The following is a 17,730-nucleotide window of genomic DNA, read 5'->3' on the forward strand; positions in this document are numbered from 1 at the left end:
TGAGGGTGCTGAGGCGCTGGCACAGGGTGCCCAGAGAAGCTGTGGCTGCCCCATCACTGGCAGTGTTCAAGGCCAGGTTGGACACAGGGGCTTGGAGCAAGCTGCTCTAGTGGAAGGTGTCCCTGCCCGTGGCAGGGGTTGGAGCTGGATGAGCTTTAAGGCCCCAACCCACACCACTCTGTGACTGTGCAATCGCATGTGCGGCCGGTGACAGCCCCGCGGTGCCCGGTGGCGGCGCTCCGCCATGCTGCCCGCCCTTGGCGCCGCGCTGCTGCCATGGCAACCGCCGCTGGCCGAGGTATCCCCAGCCGCCTCAGGGTATCGACTGGCTGCCGGGCCTGCCGATCAGCCCCAGTCATTGGCTGTCCTGCTGGAGGAACCGCCCACTCGCTGACGCTTTAGACCAATCAGCGTCCCTCCTCCTCCCCAAGGCGGAAGAAGTGTTCGTAAACAACAACCCCCCGTCCCGCGGCCTCCGCCGTCCCTCCTTGGCCTCCCGCTGGAGCTCGGCTCCATCCTGCCTTCTCATTGGCGGGTAGCCCCCCACCTCGAGGGCTGACAGCCAATGAGAAGCGGCGGCTCTTGGATGGTGGCCTCCTGACACCGCGGGGTGAGGCGGAAGCAGGAAGTGGGTGGAGGGGGCTCGGTGTCGGTACCGTCATTGCCACCATGGGTGCCGTGCTCGGGGTGTGCTCGCTGGCCAGCTGGGTGAGTAGGGCAGCGGGGGCTGCCGCATCGCTTCCCCGGCGCATCCCCCGCCTTCCCGGGAGCTGCCCGGAGCCCCCGCAGGGGGGCCGGCTCGAGACCGGGATCTCTCTACCCGCCCGCGGGCTGTGGGTAGAGGCTCGTCCCGCCGGCGCCGGGAGCCCCTGGGAGCGGAGCGGCGGAGGCTCTGTTTGTCCCGCTCCTGCCCTAGGGGCGCGGGGCCCGCTTGACCGGGAGGCGGGCGGCCGGGGCTTGCCCTTGCGAGGCCGTGTGGGTGCTGCGGGACGCTACCGCCCCTTGCAGCCAGGCGGCGGGTGGGGAACCGAGCGCGGGTGATCAGTTCATGGGTGTTCTCAGGCCGAACGTCAGTCAGAAACGTGGATTAAACGGTTTATGTGCGCAGGGAGTGGTGTTTCTACGTGGAGTTGGGGTGTTTTCCTGCCTCCGTGCCGTGGAACGGCCCGTGCGGGGGGAGCGCCCTCACTGTGCCTGTCTGTGCCCTGCAGATTCCCTGCCTGTGCAGCGGTGCCTCGTGTTTGCTGTGCAGATGTTGTCCCAACAGCAAGAATTCAACAGTGACGCGGCTTATCTATGCCTTTCTCTTGCTCCTGAGCACTACTCTTGCCTGCATTATGCTGGCACCAGGGATGGAAGAGCAACTGAAAAAGGTATGGAGGGGAAAACACCCAAATGTGCCTTATCTCTTGAGATAAGAGACTGTGTACTGAATGGCTTCTGCCTGAAGTAGTAAATTTGGTGAATGTACATTTTTAAGAACATGCCTGGTCTCTGAAATATGACCAGATTTGGAGATTGACAGTCATTTATCAGGGGCCTGGTGCTTTGGTTTCTTAATCTTCCTGGATGCTTTTAGTGGTGATATGGGGAAAGAAACACAATAACAGGGTCTGTGCAGGCCAGCTGAGCACAAGGTCTCTTGTTATCAAGTCTCCCAGAAGACAGCTGACTGAAAGACTTAGCTCTTAGAGTGCTTAAAGGATGTAATTGCAAATGCAGATGTAAATTCACAACTGAATGTGTCTTTGCTCAGATACCTGGATTTTGTGATGAGGGACTTCACACGCACATACCGCACCTGGATGGCTTTGTCAGCTGTGATGTGTTTGTTGGCTACAGAGCTGTCTATCGAATCAGCTTTGCCATGGCAGTGTTCTTCTTTCTCCTCTCTCTGCTCATGATAGAAGTGAAAACAAGTAATGATCCAAGAGCCTCGATACACAATGGGTATGTGTGTGAGCCAGTCGCTTGGTCTGGCTTGTTTCTTCTCTCAAGTTTTGTTGCTGAACACAGAGTCAAATGTTTATGTGTACATTGACAGCCTTGTTTCTTTTGAGCTGAATAGAGAGTAACACTCTAGTCTCCTTAAAAAGCTTCCTATTTATATAACATATTCAATGTACTGATAATCCTCTAAGGTTGGATCACCAAAAGCGAAATGCTCTGGACACTCCTCTGTATTTACACAGAGATGTTGCATTTCAGCTAGTTTCTGTTGCCATCTTTGTGCTGAATCTAGTGCTCATTGGGTCAGTGCAACTCAGCAGGCTACCAGAAACTGGATTCTGATTGGATGGCCCTTCTTTCTCCTCATGATCTTCTCTCTTAGATCTCCCTTTTCCCTTCTCCAAGCAGAACAGTGCAGAGTTAGCCTTCCTGCTTGTGAGGGTGAGCTGATAACTCGGTGTTTGCTGGGGCAGGGGAACCTCTTTCAGCAAAGCTTTCCAGCCAGTCATTTCCCAGCCTGTCCTGTTGCACGGGGCTTTCCTGTGCAGGTGTTTGTATTTAGGTGTTTGTCTCTGTATTTGCCTGTGCTGAACTCTGAGGTGTCTGTCAGTCTGTGTCTCCAATGTATTGACAGTTGCTTCACCCTCTCCCCCTGACTGGTGAACAACTTTATCTGTAATCCCACTGAACACAACTTTTTTTCTCTACGTTTCTGTTAGACGCCCACCTATGTACAGCAAGCTGCTTGCAGATCATGCAAAACACTACTATTGTATGCAGAGCAAGACCAGTATTTTCAGTTTGTATCTTCTTTTAAAGGTTCTGGTTCTTCAAAATAGCTGCCATTGTGGCTATCATGGTTGGAGCATTTTACATTCCTGAAGGGCCATTCACAAGAGGTACAGTTAATACATCTTCACAGAATTCTGTTTAATAAACTCAAACTGTTTCACCGACTTACAATTTATACTTGCAATAATTAAAGTTACCTTGGAGAAGACACATTGTGACCTACTTCTTGGTTCATCCAGTATTACGGTGACCAACTGAAGTTATGGCTACAAGGAATCTGTTTTCAAGTGCATAGGTGTTGGGTATTGACAATTTAATCCATGACACAATCACTACTGGGCTGAGCCTTCTGGTGTTAGTTAGATTAAAGGCAGCTCAGAACACTGAGCAGTGCTAAATACTTCCCTAGAGTCTTTGAAATATCTGTGCAAGAAACTTTTACTGTCTGGCCACATCACAGGAACCTGAAGGGGTTGTTGACCCACAAAGAAATGCAGCATGATGGCACTATATACACAAAGATGTCTTGTGTAGATCTTGTGTTCATTCTGAAAACATGTTGGGCTGAACATCCCCATGCTCAGCCTGACAAGCACAGGCTGCATTCTTGAATAGCTGGGACTCCTTATGTGCTGTGGCAGCATGGAGGCCAGAGTGATTAACAGCATCTGCATTTCTAAACATAGTTTCAGATTTTTTCTGTATTTGTCTGCAATATAATTAGGAGCTTTTTAAATTTTATTATATTTTTTAATTGGGGTAGCATGCAAGTGATGAAAGCTAACCCTGTTTTTCATGTTCCCTTTACTAGCTTGGTTTGTTATTGGTATCTGTGGAGCCGCTGCCTTCATTCTTATCCAGTTGGTGCTTCTCGTGGACTTTGCTCACTCCTGGAATGAGAGCTGGGTTGCAAGAATGGATGAGGGAAATCCTAAATGTTGGTATGCAGGTAGGACTCTTAACCTGTAAAAGACTTGTTTCTGCTGGCCACTATTCTGCAGAGTATCGCTTACTAGTTTGCAGACATACCTAGCATTACACTTTGCAGTCTTCTTGAATCACTCTTCTAAACATTTGGAATGAATAGCTGCAGCACTGCCTTTTTCTCATTAAATAAGATGCAAAATGTTTTAGGCTTGTGATTAGCAGATCCAACAGTCAAACAACACTTGCCTAGTTTGCAATGTGAGTGCAGAGCTGGTAGCCTGGATCTCTTCAACTCTAATTTTGCTTTGCTACCTCCCCTCCTAAGGTCCTCAGGAGCCCAGTTATATCCATGACTGGCTGCAGTACAAGACAGAGCGTGCCTCAGTGCACACTCCCAAGCTGACTGCTAAATGACTGAAAGTACTGATTGTTGTTACTCTTTGCTCATAGCGACAGTATTTTGTAGCTTCTTGTAAAGAAATAGCAGAATGGAAATGAAAATGGGTAACCTCTAGCATAAAGCAGGGAATTCAGGGCTTCTAAACAGACTGTGAGAAGTGTGTAAAAAGCACTCTTATTTGACACCATGGCTTGACATCAGTTAAACCAATTAAACTGCCACTGAAAGGCAGGTCTTATTCTCCTGGTGGCAGTGTTGGCTTTCCTCTGAGCTGCACTGCTTCGTGAGCCAACACAGAAATCTAGCAGTACCCAACAAAAATGCATTCTGCTAGTATAGTTTTTTGAACCAGACTTCCACATGAGGAGTAGGGACTGTCTCATTACAGTGGCAGCTGGTCATTAAATCACCTTAGATGTACTGTTAAATTATGTGGGTATTGTAACAGTTGTTTTTTTTTTTCCCCTTCCAGCTCTGCTGTCCTGTACAAGCTTGTTCTACGCCTTGTCTCTGGTTTTTATTGTTCTCTTCTATATTTTCTACACAAAGCCAGATGGCTGCACTGAGAACAAGTTCTTCATAAGCATTAATATGATCCTGTGCATAGCTGTCTCCATTGTTTCTGTCCTTCCAAAAGTACAGGTATTATTTTTCTCTGTTACTTTCTTCTGACATAGAAGGCAGGGAAGCAAGAAGGATGTAATACCAATTCAGTCAGATTTAAGAACTTTAAAATTTGGTTATCATCATAGCTATGCTAGCTAGGAACATTTGGGGAAAAAAAATGTAGCTCCAAGACCAAGGCATTATGAAGTGATGTGTTTCCTGAAGATAGGCTGTTTGGGCTAACATTGTTTTGAGCTTCGTTTCCATGTGGGGGACTGCTAGCATGGTTTTAGTGGTGAAGGTTCTGGCAGAACAGAGAAACCTGTTAGGGAAAAGCAAAACAAATTGGGAATTTATTGGCTTAATATTGTGGCTTTGAAATTATGGGTAGGTGTGATTAATGAGAGGAAGTTTGCATGATACTTGATTCTGAACTGGCAGTGCTTAAACAAAACACGTGCTAGATTCCTATCTACAAAACTATGGGGCAAGTTGGGATTAAGTCAGTGAGAAGCCGTAACTGAGGCTTGGGCACAGAACTGGGTTTGGTTTGCTATTCCTTCCATGGTTGGGTTGCTCACTGCATAAATTGTATTACTTGTAAGGTATTGGTTTTTTTTCCCCCAATCTTTTGAACATGAAACAAAGCCCAGTGCATATCTAAAAAATAAAGGTTCTCATGCTAGTAACTGTTGGCAGTAGGGTAAAACTGTTCAACTATAGGTAAAACTTGCCCTTTTGACCTTGGCTTGCTATTTTGTCTTTGAACAGGAACATCAGCCTCACTCTGGCCTCCTCCAGTCCTCTGTTATCACACTCTACACCATGTATCTCACTTGGTCAGCCATGTCCAATGAGCCTGGTAAGCAACGGACTGAGCTGAATAACACGCTTTAGTGTGAAAGCAGAAGCTGTTGAAGTGGCTCATAGTTAGTTCAGATCACTGTGTGGGGATTGCTGATCTGTCTGGATAACATCTAGTGAGGAAGTAAAGCATCAGATTGCCTCTTTCCAGAACTAAACTGGGGCATGTGATGGTAACAAAACCAGTGTCAGGGCATTCTCATTTTATTTATTACACCCTTGCCTAGCTCACAGGAAGGAAAAATATTCCATGCCATTGCTGCCTCTGCGGAATTAAAGAGATCAGCAGCTAAAGCGAATGACAAAATGCAGGCTTACCTGTCATCTTTTCTCAGCTAAATGCTGGCAGAGCTCATCTCTCTCTAATCTGCCTTGAAAACCTTTTCAGAACGAAGCTGTAACCCAAGTTTGCTGAACATCATTACCCAGATAGCTACACCCACCATTGGTCCAGCAAATACCACTGTTGTACCTGCTACTCCAGCTCCGCCCAAGTCCCTACAGTGGTGGGATGCCCAGAGCATTGTTGGATTGATTATCTTTGTCCTTTGCCTCTTATATTCCAGGTGGGTTCTGCACTGCTATCAAATGATAAGCCATTGGGATTTGTCTGACTTTTTCAGTTTGAATCAGGGTCTAGTGAAAAATGTACCTGTGTTTATTCATATCCAGCTGCTGTCTCAGGCTTGAGCCCAAATACGGCTGCTAAAGCTGTGTTCTGTTCTGTGGATGTGCTACAAGACCTGGACTAGGAACACTGTTTAATTAGGTTAACAAAAGCTTGGATGAAAACAGGTCTCTTTGAGGAGCTTCCTGTGTTTGCAGATGGATTTAAAAAACGTTAATTTGCTTGTCCCAGACACTCATTGTGATCTGTTGCTTGTTTTATTAGCAAACATGCCAACTGGAAAAGGAGTTTTTAACCATGTCTGCCTTTGGGTACATTGCAGCATTCGTACCTCCAGTAACAGCCAGGTGAACAAGCTGACACTGTCTGGGAGTGACAGTGCCATTCTGGAGGAGACTGTGGGAACAGGCAGCGGGGCTGCAGAGGAAGGAGAAGTGCGCCGTGTCATGGATAATGAGAAGGATGGTGTTCAGTACAGCTACAGCTTCTTCCACCTGATGCTGTTTCTTGCCTCTCTTTACATTATGATGACACTCACCAACTGGTACAGGTAAGAGCAAGACAGAAAGCAATGGGCTGAATGTACCAGGCACTATTTCTAGTTGGATAGGAGACTCCCACCAAGCAGGTTAAAGTGCTGTCTGCATCGGACTTGTGTCTTCTCAATTGTTTTGTTGCTGATTTAAGATATAAAAAGGCAAAATCAGCAGCTGCGGACCTAGTGGACTGTTTCACAGCTGCAAGGGCAGAAAGTGTGGTTACTGTCCTTCAGATAGGCAAGCAGCAGAAAAGAGACTTGTGACATTGGTTTAAAGTAGCCTTCCAGGAAGCTTATCAGAGTCCAGTGTAATGTTACTGGCTCATCACTCTGGGAAAGATGTGCAGGGACAGCCATACGTGCTACTTAGAGATACGGTTTCCTACATTTGTTTGGAGCACTTGGACATACCCAACTGCACCAACATCCAATTTTAAGCTGCTGCTGCAGCTTCAAACTACTTTCCCCAGGACTGTCTTATTACTCAAATTAACAAATGCACTTGCAACCACCAGGAGTCTGTTGCATAGCTCTCCCATATTTCGTAGAATCACAGACTGGTTTGGGTTGGAAGGGACATTAAAGCTCACTCAGTTCCACCTCCCAGCTACCCCCAGGGGACACCTTCCACTAGCCCAGGTTGTTCCAAGCCTTGCCCAGTGTGGCCTTGAATACTGCCAGGGATTGGGCAGCCACAGCTTCTCTGGGCAACCCATGCCAGTATCAATTTCTTTTAAGAGTAGCACATCAATATACACAAGCAGGTTAATTTTGAAAACTGGGTACCAAGAACAACAGGCCTAGGAAGGAAGGAAGAAAGAAATTGCTGGTTTAGTTGTCTCACCACTCTCCCACAAAGGTTCTTGCATTGGAGTGTCTTGACTGACTGTCCTAACTTCAGATTCTTATGAGAGGTAGTAAGGAATAATGGCAGGTGCCTTATCTATCTATTAATTGACTTTACTTTTTAGCCCCGATGCAGATTTTAAAACAATGACAAGTAAGTGGCCAGCCGTGTGGATGAAGATAACCTCCAGCTGGGTTTGTCTCGTCCTCTATCTCTGGACTCTAGTGGCTCCTCTTGTCCTCACTAATAGGGACTTCAGTTAAATGGTTGAAGCTTATTAAAGTGGGGATTTTTATGCTGAAGGCCAAAATGTTCATGTACTGCTTTAGTTATATGGTCTACGTTACTGTTGCTTATGTTGGTATTAATATGCAGGTGGATAGAAAGTTATATATTGCCTAATGCTTGATGCAGGATCAAAATTAGTATCAGTTATCTATTTTAACCTTCAGTCATGGTTATCTTATTACAGCTTTTTTAAAATTCACTATAGCTCTCCTGTCAAAGCATAAAAAGTATCTGTTCTGTCCAATAGCCACAACCTTTCTATTGAAGTAACATTTAGGTAAAATACAAAGTAATATATTTTAAAGAACAATTATACTCAGCATAATGCACTAATACACCAGCGCTTCAGTTCCTGGAAGTGTAAGCTATGCTGCTTGATTTCTACATTCCACTGTAAAAGTTGACTGAAATTATACTTGCCTTCCTGTGTTGTGGCAAAAACAACCCCTTATTCCTCACCAAAAGAACAGAACTTTGAGGTTAAAAAAATGTTAACTCTAATTTCTTTTAAGACCAAACTTTCCTTTTGTAAGAGGCAACTTCTATGGTAAGTTCTTTTTCAGTATCTTTGCCAAATATTGAGTGGTAAGTGTATGACTAGTTTAAACAACTTTGATTATGGTGGAAAAATAGAGCTTCAAATTGATTTTATTTGTCTAATATGCTTATAAAAATAATGTATGTGAAATGATTATTATGGGCACTACAGCATTTGCACTGTAAACTTCTTTGAATAAAGTGGACTAACTACTGATACTGTCCCAGCTCTGTTGAGCAGCATTACGAAGCAGCAGTTATCTCCAATGCAAAATACTATATACAGTGATTAAAATGCTAATAGCTGCTGCAGTAGCCACTTCAATGTGACTGGATGTTTTCACCATGCAGCAAATAGTAAGTCATAATTTATTTCTTTTGAAACAAATAGTATCTTCCATGTGATTCTCAATATCAAATCCTGTCACTTAGACTTTGCTCAGGTATAGTTTACAAGTTAAATTTAGTTCTGCAGTAGAAAGGAACACCTTTCTGTATAAAACCGTAGCAATTACAGTTGATTGCAACTGTGTGTTTAGCGTGGAACCAAGTATTTGTTGCTATTGGCTTCTATGATAAAATACCCCAACATGACACAAGACAAACACATTTAAAATATCAAATTAGCAGCTGTTAACAACGTGTTTAATCACCCAGTCATGCATCAGAAAAGTACATGGGTTTGACCACTCCATTTTATAAAATGCAATATAAAAATAAATTTTGTCAAAATAAGATGTACACTTAAACCACCCAACACCTCTAGGCCTACATACAACAGAAGGCAAAAGTATTAGTTTGAATAACACTATGATTAACTCATGCCAAAATGAGATTTAACAAAAACAATACTTCACCAAGTTCCTGCACCTCAGGGTTTGTAACACCCATTTGCAAGAGTATAAATTCAAGTACTTTTATGTACAGAATGCAGCTACCTTTTGTCCTACTCAATGCCAAAAGCCATGGCTGCCCAGTGCAGTTCAGGTATCTTACCTTATGTGTTGGATTTGGCAGGCATGGCTTATGGACTGCGCAAGGCATATAACCTCTGGGAACAAAGTTAGTTCAAGTGGGAAAAAGAACGGATCTGGTTTAGTGCTGTAAACAAAAAGAAACCAAAGTCCCCCAGCCTGTAAGCTTCTCCTATCTATTCTCTTAAATTGTTTTATTTTCCAAATGCTGATATGAGTCATTTTGGGAACAAACTGATTTCTTTGCTAGTAAGTGCTCAAGCTCAAAGAACATTCTCAGCTCAGTAGTCAGGCGCATGTAAGACAGAGCTGTGCTTTCTGCAAGACAAGCCAAGCACTGGTTAGGAACCTAAAAATGGGTTAGTGATAGAGCTCAATGAGACTGCAACTCAGCATCTGAGTTTTAAAGCCAAGAAAGAGCAAATTAGAAGTAACAGTTAGATGCTTGATAAAGATAAGCCTGGCCTAGTTTAAGCATCCTGACATCAGCAGTTCAGCAGACGGCTTTAACAAAAGTTCTGGAGGCACAAGACCAGCTATTTTCAGCATTGATAATGTAGCCTTATCTATTATGTTTAAATAATATGCTGTATTATTAGTTTCTCTGTGAGCAGAGGAGAAAAGGGCAGGGAGAGATGGATCTAATTCGCCTACTATTTAAGGCATGCAAGAGAATATAAAAGACTGAAAAAGGGTGTAGAAGTTCCTTAGCGTTCTGCTGACCACAGCTAGGTTGTTTTCTTTTTGAAGGACGTTAAAATGAAATTTGAATAGTCAGCCTCCCTCTCTGGTAGTTCTATGAGGGGATCAGAGTAGCTGTTCCTATAGGTTAGCTATTAGTCAAAATGCCACCGCTTCAAACCCTGCAGCACAATTAAGGAAAGTGTATCAAATACCAGTCAAGCCTTCACCTCTAGGGAAGATGGTTCTTCCTGTTTTTGTTCTTAATTGTACATAGTGGCTGGAATTAAGAGGCACTAAACACCACTCTCTCTATGTTCTGGCAGTTAAACAATGTGGGCAGTCACTTGCCTGTCTTAAGTCCTGGTGCTATGTGCTACTGTCTTGCTAGGGTGGCACAAAGAACTGAATTAATCTCTGCAAAACATGCAGCGTGTTCTGGTCAGAGATGAGGAAATGGCTAGCAGTACTCTGACCTTACTTTGAACGGTGATATTGGGTTTTGTTTGGTTTTCCCCATACTAAAGGTAATAGTTATCAAAAGAGGAGTAGAATTGGCTTATAAAGCTAGCAAAAATCAGATGTTTTTCATCTCTTCCCACTCGTCACTTGAACTGTTTCAGGTTAAGAGTTCCCTGATCCCACAAATTCTGACCGCCATACAGAAAAAAAGCTTCATGGTCTACCCCTTTTCAAAACCCAATCTCCTTTTACAATGCTTGGATGAAAAGTATGGCATTTGCTTGTCCCTAGTTCCAGAATCAGGTCTGCTGCCAGATCAGGAAGTCATTACAGTGGTAGAGGAGTCTCTTTTTGGCAGTGCAATTGTGCTGCAGGGAGACTGAGAGGAAGACAGACATTCAAAACAGAGATTGGCACTTTGAAAAATGAATGTCTGATGCTTTAGTTTTCTGTTTACAGAAACAACTGGTACCTGTAATGACACTTGGCACTACATAAGGATTTCAGCCAGAGAAAGTGGTCTCAAAGTAAGTCTCCAGTTAGAAGGGATGTTCTTTTTTCGCCAGATATTGAACTACTTTACCTTGACGTAACAAGCTGTGCTTTCCTGGCCCTAGTGAGGTTTTCCATCCACACTATTACAGTGCAGAAAAATGTGTGCAAAGAGTGTGCTAAGAGTTAAGTTCTAATTCAAGACCATTAAACAGACTGAACTTGAGGAGTGGGAACAGCTTATTTAGACATAGGTATCTTACCCTGATTTGAGAGCGGAGTCTTAGTTCTGTCTCTAGACAAAGACCTAGAGGCGCAGGCATACACGCTACAGGTAAATACTGTAGAGATGATTAAAGTTTAACTTCGTACAGGAATGGGACAACCAAAGACAAAAGAGATCAACAAAGTTGAAAACAAAGTTGTAACAGTCCACAGAAGAGCCAACAAGCACAGTGAACAAAATGCTACAGTACCAGGAAATTTAAGAATGTGCTTTCAAACAGCCTGTCTGCATTTGGTTTTGCAGACTTAAATCCTGCCCAAGGTAACAAGCTAAAGAAGCACCTTGCTGTCATACATAAAGTATTGCCTTCTATACATCATATACCAACTGCTACAAAGCATCCTTAAAATTCCATGTACGAGTTACTTACCCAACTCATCACAACCAGCTGAAGAAAAGAACAACTGACAGTGTGGGAAGGTGGGTGACATAGCTGTTTCTTATCTGGTATTGAACCTCATTATTTGAAGCTGTTACCTAATCAAAAGCCATAGTACTTGATCTGAAAAGCTTCCCGTTTTCTGAAAATGAAGACTGCTTCTGTTTATAACAGGCTTTGGTATAGATGTTGTACTATTTGATCCTCCAGGTATAGTTTTTCCTACTGTGAGGGAGTTTCAGAGATGATCTCCAGGCTGATATTCCTGGGTAGGAAAGTTTTGCTCTGTATTAATTTAAGATAAATATCCATTGAGATATTTCAGAAATACCAGCTCACAGTCTGAACCAAGTGATAAAGGACAGGTCAAATTAGACTTTTATGGTTTTAAGCAATCTTCACTGACAGAACTACATTTTGCAGGGTTCAAAAGCAGTTTTTTTGTCTTGGATTACTGGTGTTTGCGAAAGGGGAAGGGAACAGATGGTCACAGCTAGTAAATCATTGCCACTTTTCACCTGTGTGGGGAGGGGACAAGAAGCTGTCAAGCTTACCATCCTGTAATATTAGTTTTTTTTTTCCTTTATCAATAGAAAGAATAGGCCAGTTTGCATCATTCACATGGAGGTTGATGAGCCTTAATATTCTACGGAACTGGTGCTCTTTGCCTTTGTCCTCCCTGAACTTTGCCCTGCCCCCACTGTGCACTCTTCAGCTTCCTTTGGTTCTACAGTGTAAAGTGCCTTTGTGATCTGTCACTAAACTGCAGGTTTAGGGGTAAGGCAGAGTTCACAGCATCACCTATCAGAACAGATCTTAACTGTGCTGGAAACCTTCCCTTACTGGTTTTTTAGTAACAGTAATAGAGCTGAGGCTTCATGCCTCGCAGAGAATCATCACATTGCTTTTCATCAGCATCCCCACTCCCTAGCATGTCATGGGGAGAGCTGTCACACGGGAGAACCAGCTCTGAGAAATCGTGCTGAAAGTCCTCTTCAGAGGCCAGCAGCAGCTCATTCCATGCAGAGGTGTCCAGCTTCCCTGAAGTACCACCATACTCTTCAGGAAGGATCACTGGTGGAATATTTTGATGAAGGGAATTCAGATCACAGCCATGAAGAAAAAACTGAAGAAAGCAGAAGATAGCTGTAATAGTGCGTATGAAACTTTTTCCAGCAAATTACTGAAACAGACAACTAACAAGCTTATTTTGAGTTAAAAGAGCAAGTTTTAGAAGTGATGTCCTCATAAGCAAGTGGCAGCATACAAGAGTGGACAGGTGCAGTTAGACATAATAGTGTTGAAATCCAAGTCTAGTGCAGCTTAAATCCCCCCAAGACACTTAACAATTGCCAGTCTGTGCCAGGGTTCCAAATTCAGCTTGTCACTAGCTTTCTTCCTGGGATTAGAAATACTTATGCTTGTGGGGAAAAAGCATCATCCTACATCCAGTCCAGTCGAGAGACTATTCTTGCCATGCAGGATGCTTCCATAAGGAAGAAGAGCACAGCAGGTGCAGCACAGCTTTTCTGTGGCACCGCCTCATAAACGAAGAGTTATTGCCAAAATAATCCAACCCTAGGGGTGAAATTAATGTCTTGGATACATACCATGTGTATTAAAGCTCCGTATTAATACTATGCCAATATTAAATTCCTCAAAGCTCCTCTCTTGTGAAGAATTTTCCCAACAGGCATATTTTAGGAATTAAAGCAGAAAAGACCAGTTACATCAAGTAAGCAGCACCAACATGTTTCTAGCCATGAAGTTTTTCAATATGTTTTACTGCACTGGACAAGCAAGGAACTTTCAAACATAATGTTAAAATGACAAAGATCCTTACCCGGTTTGCTAGCTTTTCCTTCAGAAAAGGCTTGATGATTGCAAAAATGCCTTTGAATATGCGAGGTTCATTTATTATGTTAACAGCTTTTATTCGAATGGGGAATCCATCCTGAAGGGTAAAGAATAATGTTATACTGCAGTATATAAGACATTTGCCATATTCCTGTTTTTAAAACCTCCTGAGACTGACTGCCAGCACAACCCACTGGCTCCCAAACTTTCAGAGGTACCACCATAAACCAATACAGCAACAGAAATGTACCTTGTAATAGAGAATAGTTTTAGGATGCGATCTGAGAGCATAAAGTCAAGAGACAAGAAAACCTTGCATTGAGAAATGTATTGCTGTCAGTAAATCCTGATTTCTGATGTTGTTTTTCATCTCCCCTGGCAAAGACACTTAGGTGATCACTGCATTCCCAACCCTGATAAGGGGATGCAGTTAGGAAGCGATGACCCTGGCTTCCGAGGAGTGTGCCTACACTCACACCCAGAGCAGGCTGATTCAGTGTGTCCAGCTACAAGATTTAGTACCCAAGGTACTCTAAAATGTTTTTCTACATAAGGAAAAAATCTGGTACCACTACTTTTCTGCCATTCCAACTGTTCTGTCATGCTAACTGCAAAGACAAACAGGCTCTGCTGCCAACAGAACACAGTGTCTCTTCCACAAGGCAGTTTAAAACAAGTTAGTTTTAGTTACAGAATTTCTGCTGGACAAATACAATTGCAGAAACATTTTTCTGAGGCAAAAACTCAAGATAAGCAATTAAGTTCTCATGCCACAGTGAAGTTTTTCTCCCTTGTAACCAGCTCTGCATATACAAAGCAAGCAGTCAGTGTTTGGAGTGAAAAGCAGGCAACATGCACTGCAGGAGAGTTTTTCTCCTTATGAAAGTCAGTAAATTAGCTAATCTTCACAAGATACGCAGCTCAGCAAGGTTGATGCAACATGTTTATATATCACCTATACCTTTATGTCCTTCACCACGTTCAGCTTTTGTTTAGAGAACAGCTTCCACTTACAACAGCAGGACACCCATTACTTCATTTGTACAAATTAAATACAGGCTCAGACAGTTAAATGACACATTAGGATCATAATTTAAAGGAGTTCTTATATAGGCATTCATAAACTCACTAGTTTCCATAACCTTCCCTGATTCCCCTTATCCTTCCTTATCCCCCTCAGATAGAGCAAAGATTGTAACCATCTCAGGCCAGAATCAAAGTAATGAGGGAATTAACCCATTCAAGAGAAGTTTTCCTCATCTCACTCCTCCAGGTAGTATGGCAGAACATCAAGTAAAATCATCAGACCTCCTTGCCACTTTGGCCAGGTTACTCCTCGCTCCTTTCACCTTCCTACTTTGTACAACTCCACTTGTGTTACACCCATTCTCCAACTTGTTCTCATCATTTTCCTTCCCAACATCTATTTGAGACCTTTTATTCCTATCTCTTTCTCTGACCCTTAGGCTGAAAAAGCCTCTCTTCCTTCAGGAAGCAGATGGAAATCTACCTCAAATCATACCCACTCAAAAGTCCTCTCTGCCAGAATCTTTGCAGCCGTTCTTGAACTTGCACTTGCCCAGTGGTCAGCTCCATCTCGCTGACAGGAGCTATTTAAATAACAAGCCATTCCTTGGCATTTAAGCAAAGCAGTGTCTTCTCTCTAGCTGTAAGTGCTCTCCCTTTTCCTTACCACAACCTAGCAGAACTGCTTTTTCCTGTTCCAATTCAAAGTTTACGTTTCTAATGCATATTTAGTGTTAGGGATGTAGAAGTCAAAAAAGGGCAAGTGAGGTAAGTTGGCAAGGGTGTTAGAAACTGATTGGGCAGAGACATGTTTTAACTCTGCTAGTAAAAGCCAAGCTCCTTAAGTTGCTGGTGACAGTCAAGAACTCTAGACACAGAAGCAGTCATTTACAATGCACAACCTCATTTTCCCACCAGTTCAGGTCTTACCTGAAGAATTCCAATCACCTTTTTGGCTACAAAAGGACCAAAATGAGACGCCTTAGATAAGCTGACTCCTTTGTAGTCTGCCAGGATTACAATTCCATTCACCTGGGTCTCTTCGGACTGAATGAGTTTTTCTAATGTTAAGTATATGGCACGAATGTTCTCAGTAATCGGGTAATTACTGGGTGTCCATCTGTCTGAGGTTACAAGACATGGATGGTAAGTTGGAGAGTAAATATAAGCTAACAATACACATTCCAAAACCTGATTTTCCATTTTCCTGGACTCTTAAATATTTAACCATTAACAGGCACAGTCTTAGTTCAGAGCAGCCCTTCTCAACCAAGAGATAAATGGCAACTCATGTTTACTTCAGGGAGCGAAGGCAACGGTTTTAAGAACCCCATTGTCCACCTAGCACAGCTTATTAGAAGCAGTTTCAGCTCAGAAAGCAAGCAGGTTAATGGAAAAGAGGAGAACGGATGAAGACAAATTTACAGCAAGCCTGGCAGGAGCCAGAGTACATGGAAAACTGATTGTTTACACAGGAGTCAAAGCCACAGACTCTCTCCACTTACTGTCACACGAATTACAAGGTTCTAGTAGCAGGCCAGCAATTTCAGTTTGAGTTACTACATTAATTTCTCTTGAATCGCTTAATATTTCATCAACCCACCTCCCTGCATTTTCATTTTGACACAACTGCAGTTACTGCTGACACAGGAAAAGGAACCAGCGTAACAGTGGCTAATGACAAACGTGTCCCTTCACAAGTTAGCTTTTCAGATTTCAGAGAACCACTGTACTCTGTCTAAATAACCACTATTCACAGCAGAGCAGGGAACACATTTTTGGGCCAGACACACCTTGAAGATGGAGAACAAAGACATTCATGCATTTCGGTACCTGGGCGGATGCAGACGATGTGCCGTCCCTCAGGGTCCAGCCGAGGCAGCACAGTGACAAAGCCTGACTCGAGGACAGGCTTTATTGCAGATGGCTTCAAGTTATTGAAGACCTCAGGCCAGCTCCTCCTGCAGGTGTGGTAGTTCACCAGAAGCTGAAGAGCTCGATCGTAATCAAACTTCCTGGCTCTGAGGAACCTTAGCAAAAAAGCATCGTCCAGGCAGGTCCCCAGGGAGGGATAGTCTTTGCACACCATATCTCGGAGCGCCTGCACATCACGGAGCCTCCATTCAGGTTTCTCCTGGAGCTCTTCCCGGGCTTTGGTAATGAGATCAGGAGACAACGTGCAAACATACTTTGGCCGATCTGGCACGAACTCGCTGTCTGATGGAGACCCCGCTGATGGACTCGTCCTGGTGCAGTCGCTGTCTCCTGACATAATGTAGCAGGAATCTGTCAAGAACCAAGCGCTACAAATGACAAACAATCTCACGGACTAAGGAACTTATTTATTATTTACATATTTATTATATCCTGTATCCCTCCCTCTCCTGGCTGAAGAGAAGGCCCTTCCAAGAACCGGTACTACAGCCAAAAGCACAGTTTAGACATTTAAATCCTCTTCCTAGGATTAGAAAGCACAGGTTTCTCTAATGTCTTTATCCTGAATAGCAAGTAGAGAACTACTTCAGATGAAACCTAACCAAATAAATGAAAATTAAAATACAGCATTTAATTTGCCTTAACATTTATTTCCTGTGTGCAATTGGAAACTAAAGCATCCCGGATAGGCAGGATTCTCACAGCTGGTCAAACGACAGCCTCTTGTGAGAAGCCCTCACAGCTGACCCCAGCCAGCCAGGAGATTTCATTAACTCCTCTGCGAATAAGTGTACTGATCACCGTGTTCTGCCGCTGTGAACGCTTGAGCCATTCGCGAGGAGCAGAATTTGGGACCTCACAGACTGGATGCGCAGGTACGAAAATGACAGACTCTTACCCCAGCACCGCGTGGGCATTAAGGCAGGCTCAACCTAGTTATCGTTTGCTGCCGGTATTTCTGAGCTGGGACGCGAATGCCCAAATCCAGTAGCAAATGGAAAGAGATGAATGAACACTTACAGAACGTCAGGACTGGCACAATTCTTAGGGCTCCTTTCCAACCGCGCTGATTCCGTGCCCCGAGCCCCCGGCCCCTGACAGCCGCAGCGGAGCCCCACGCTCGGAGGCCCTCGCAGCCGCTCCGCTCCCTCCACCCCCCGTCCCTCCCGCGGACCTCCCGGCCCCGCCGTACCGGAGCGCTCCCGCGCAGCCGCGCCGTGCCCAGGCAGCGGCGCCCCGGATCTACGGCGGCCGCAGGGAA

The 17,730-nt window shown here is 44.1% G+C and overlaps 2 protein-coding genes across 2 annotated transcripts; one reads left to right on the forward strand and one right to left on the reverse strand.

Moving 5' to 3' along the window:
- The first annotated feature begins 550 nt into the window (after positions 1-550).
- SERINC3 (serine incorporator 3) lies at positions 551-8,594 on the forward strand. Its single transcript, XM_061441738.1, has 10 exons — positions 551-708; positions 1,212-1,373; positions 1,757-1,950; positions 2,770-2,849; positions 3,554-3,691; positions 4,542-4,711; positions 5,447-5,537; positions 5,928-6,105; positions 6,490-6,717; positions 7,677-8,594. Exons 1-10 carry the CDS (start codon positions 670-672, stop codon positions 7,813-7,815), a joined length of 1,419 nt encoding a protein of 472 aa, XP_061297722.1. The 5' UTR covers positions 551-669; the 3' UTR covers positions 7,816-8,594.
- A 392-nt stretch (positions 8,595-8,986) lies between these two features.
- TTPAL (alpha tocopherol transfer protein like) lies at positions 8,987-17,730 on the reverse strand. Its single transcript, XM_061441739.1, has 5 exons — positions 17,662-17,730; positions 16,368-16,820; positions 15,465-15,658; positions 13,495-13,605; positions 8,987-12,777 (listed from the first exon to the last, which is right to left on the reverse strand). The coding sequence occupies exons 2-5, from the start codon at positions 16,804-16,806 to the stop codon at positions 12,502-12,504; spliced, it is 1,020 nt and encodes a 339-aa protein (XP_061297723.1). The 5' UTR covers positions 16,807-16,820; positions 17,662-17,730; the 3' UTR covers positions 8,987-12,501.

Source organism: Pezoporus flaviventris, unplaced genomic scaffold (assembly GCF_033815535.1).
Source record: "Pezoporus flaviventris isolate CSIRO_AGI_PZ_B2104156 unplaced genomic scaffold, CSIRO_AGI_Pfla_v1 ptg000213l, whole genome shotgun sequence".
Lineage (NCBI taxonomy): Eukaryota > Metazoa > Chordata > Aves > Psittaciformes > Psittacidae > Pezoporus > Pezoporus flaviventris.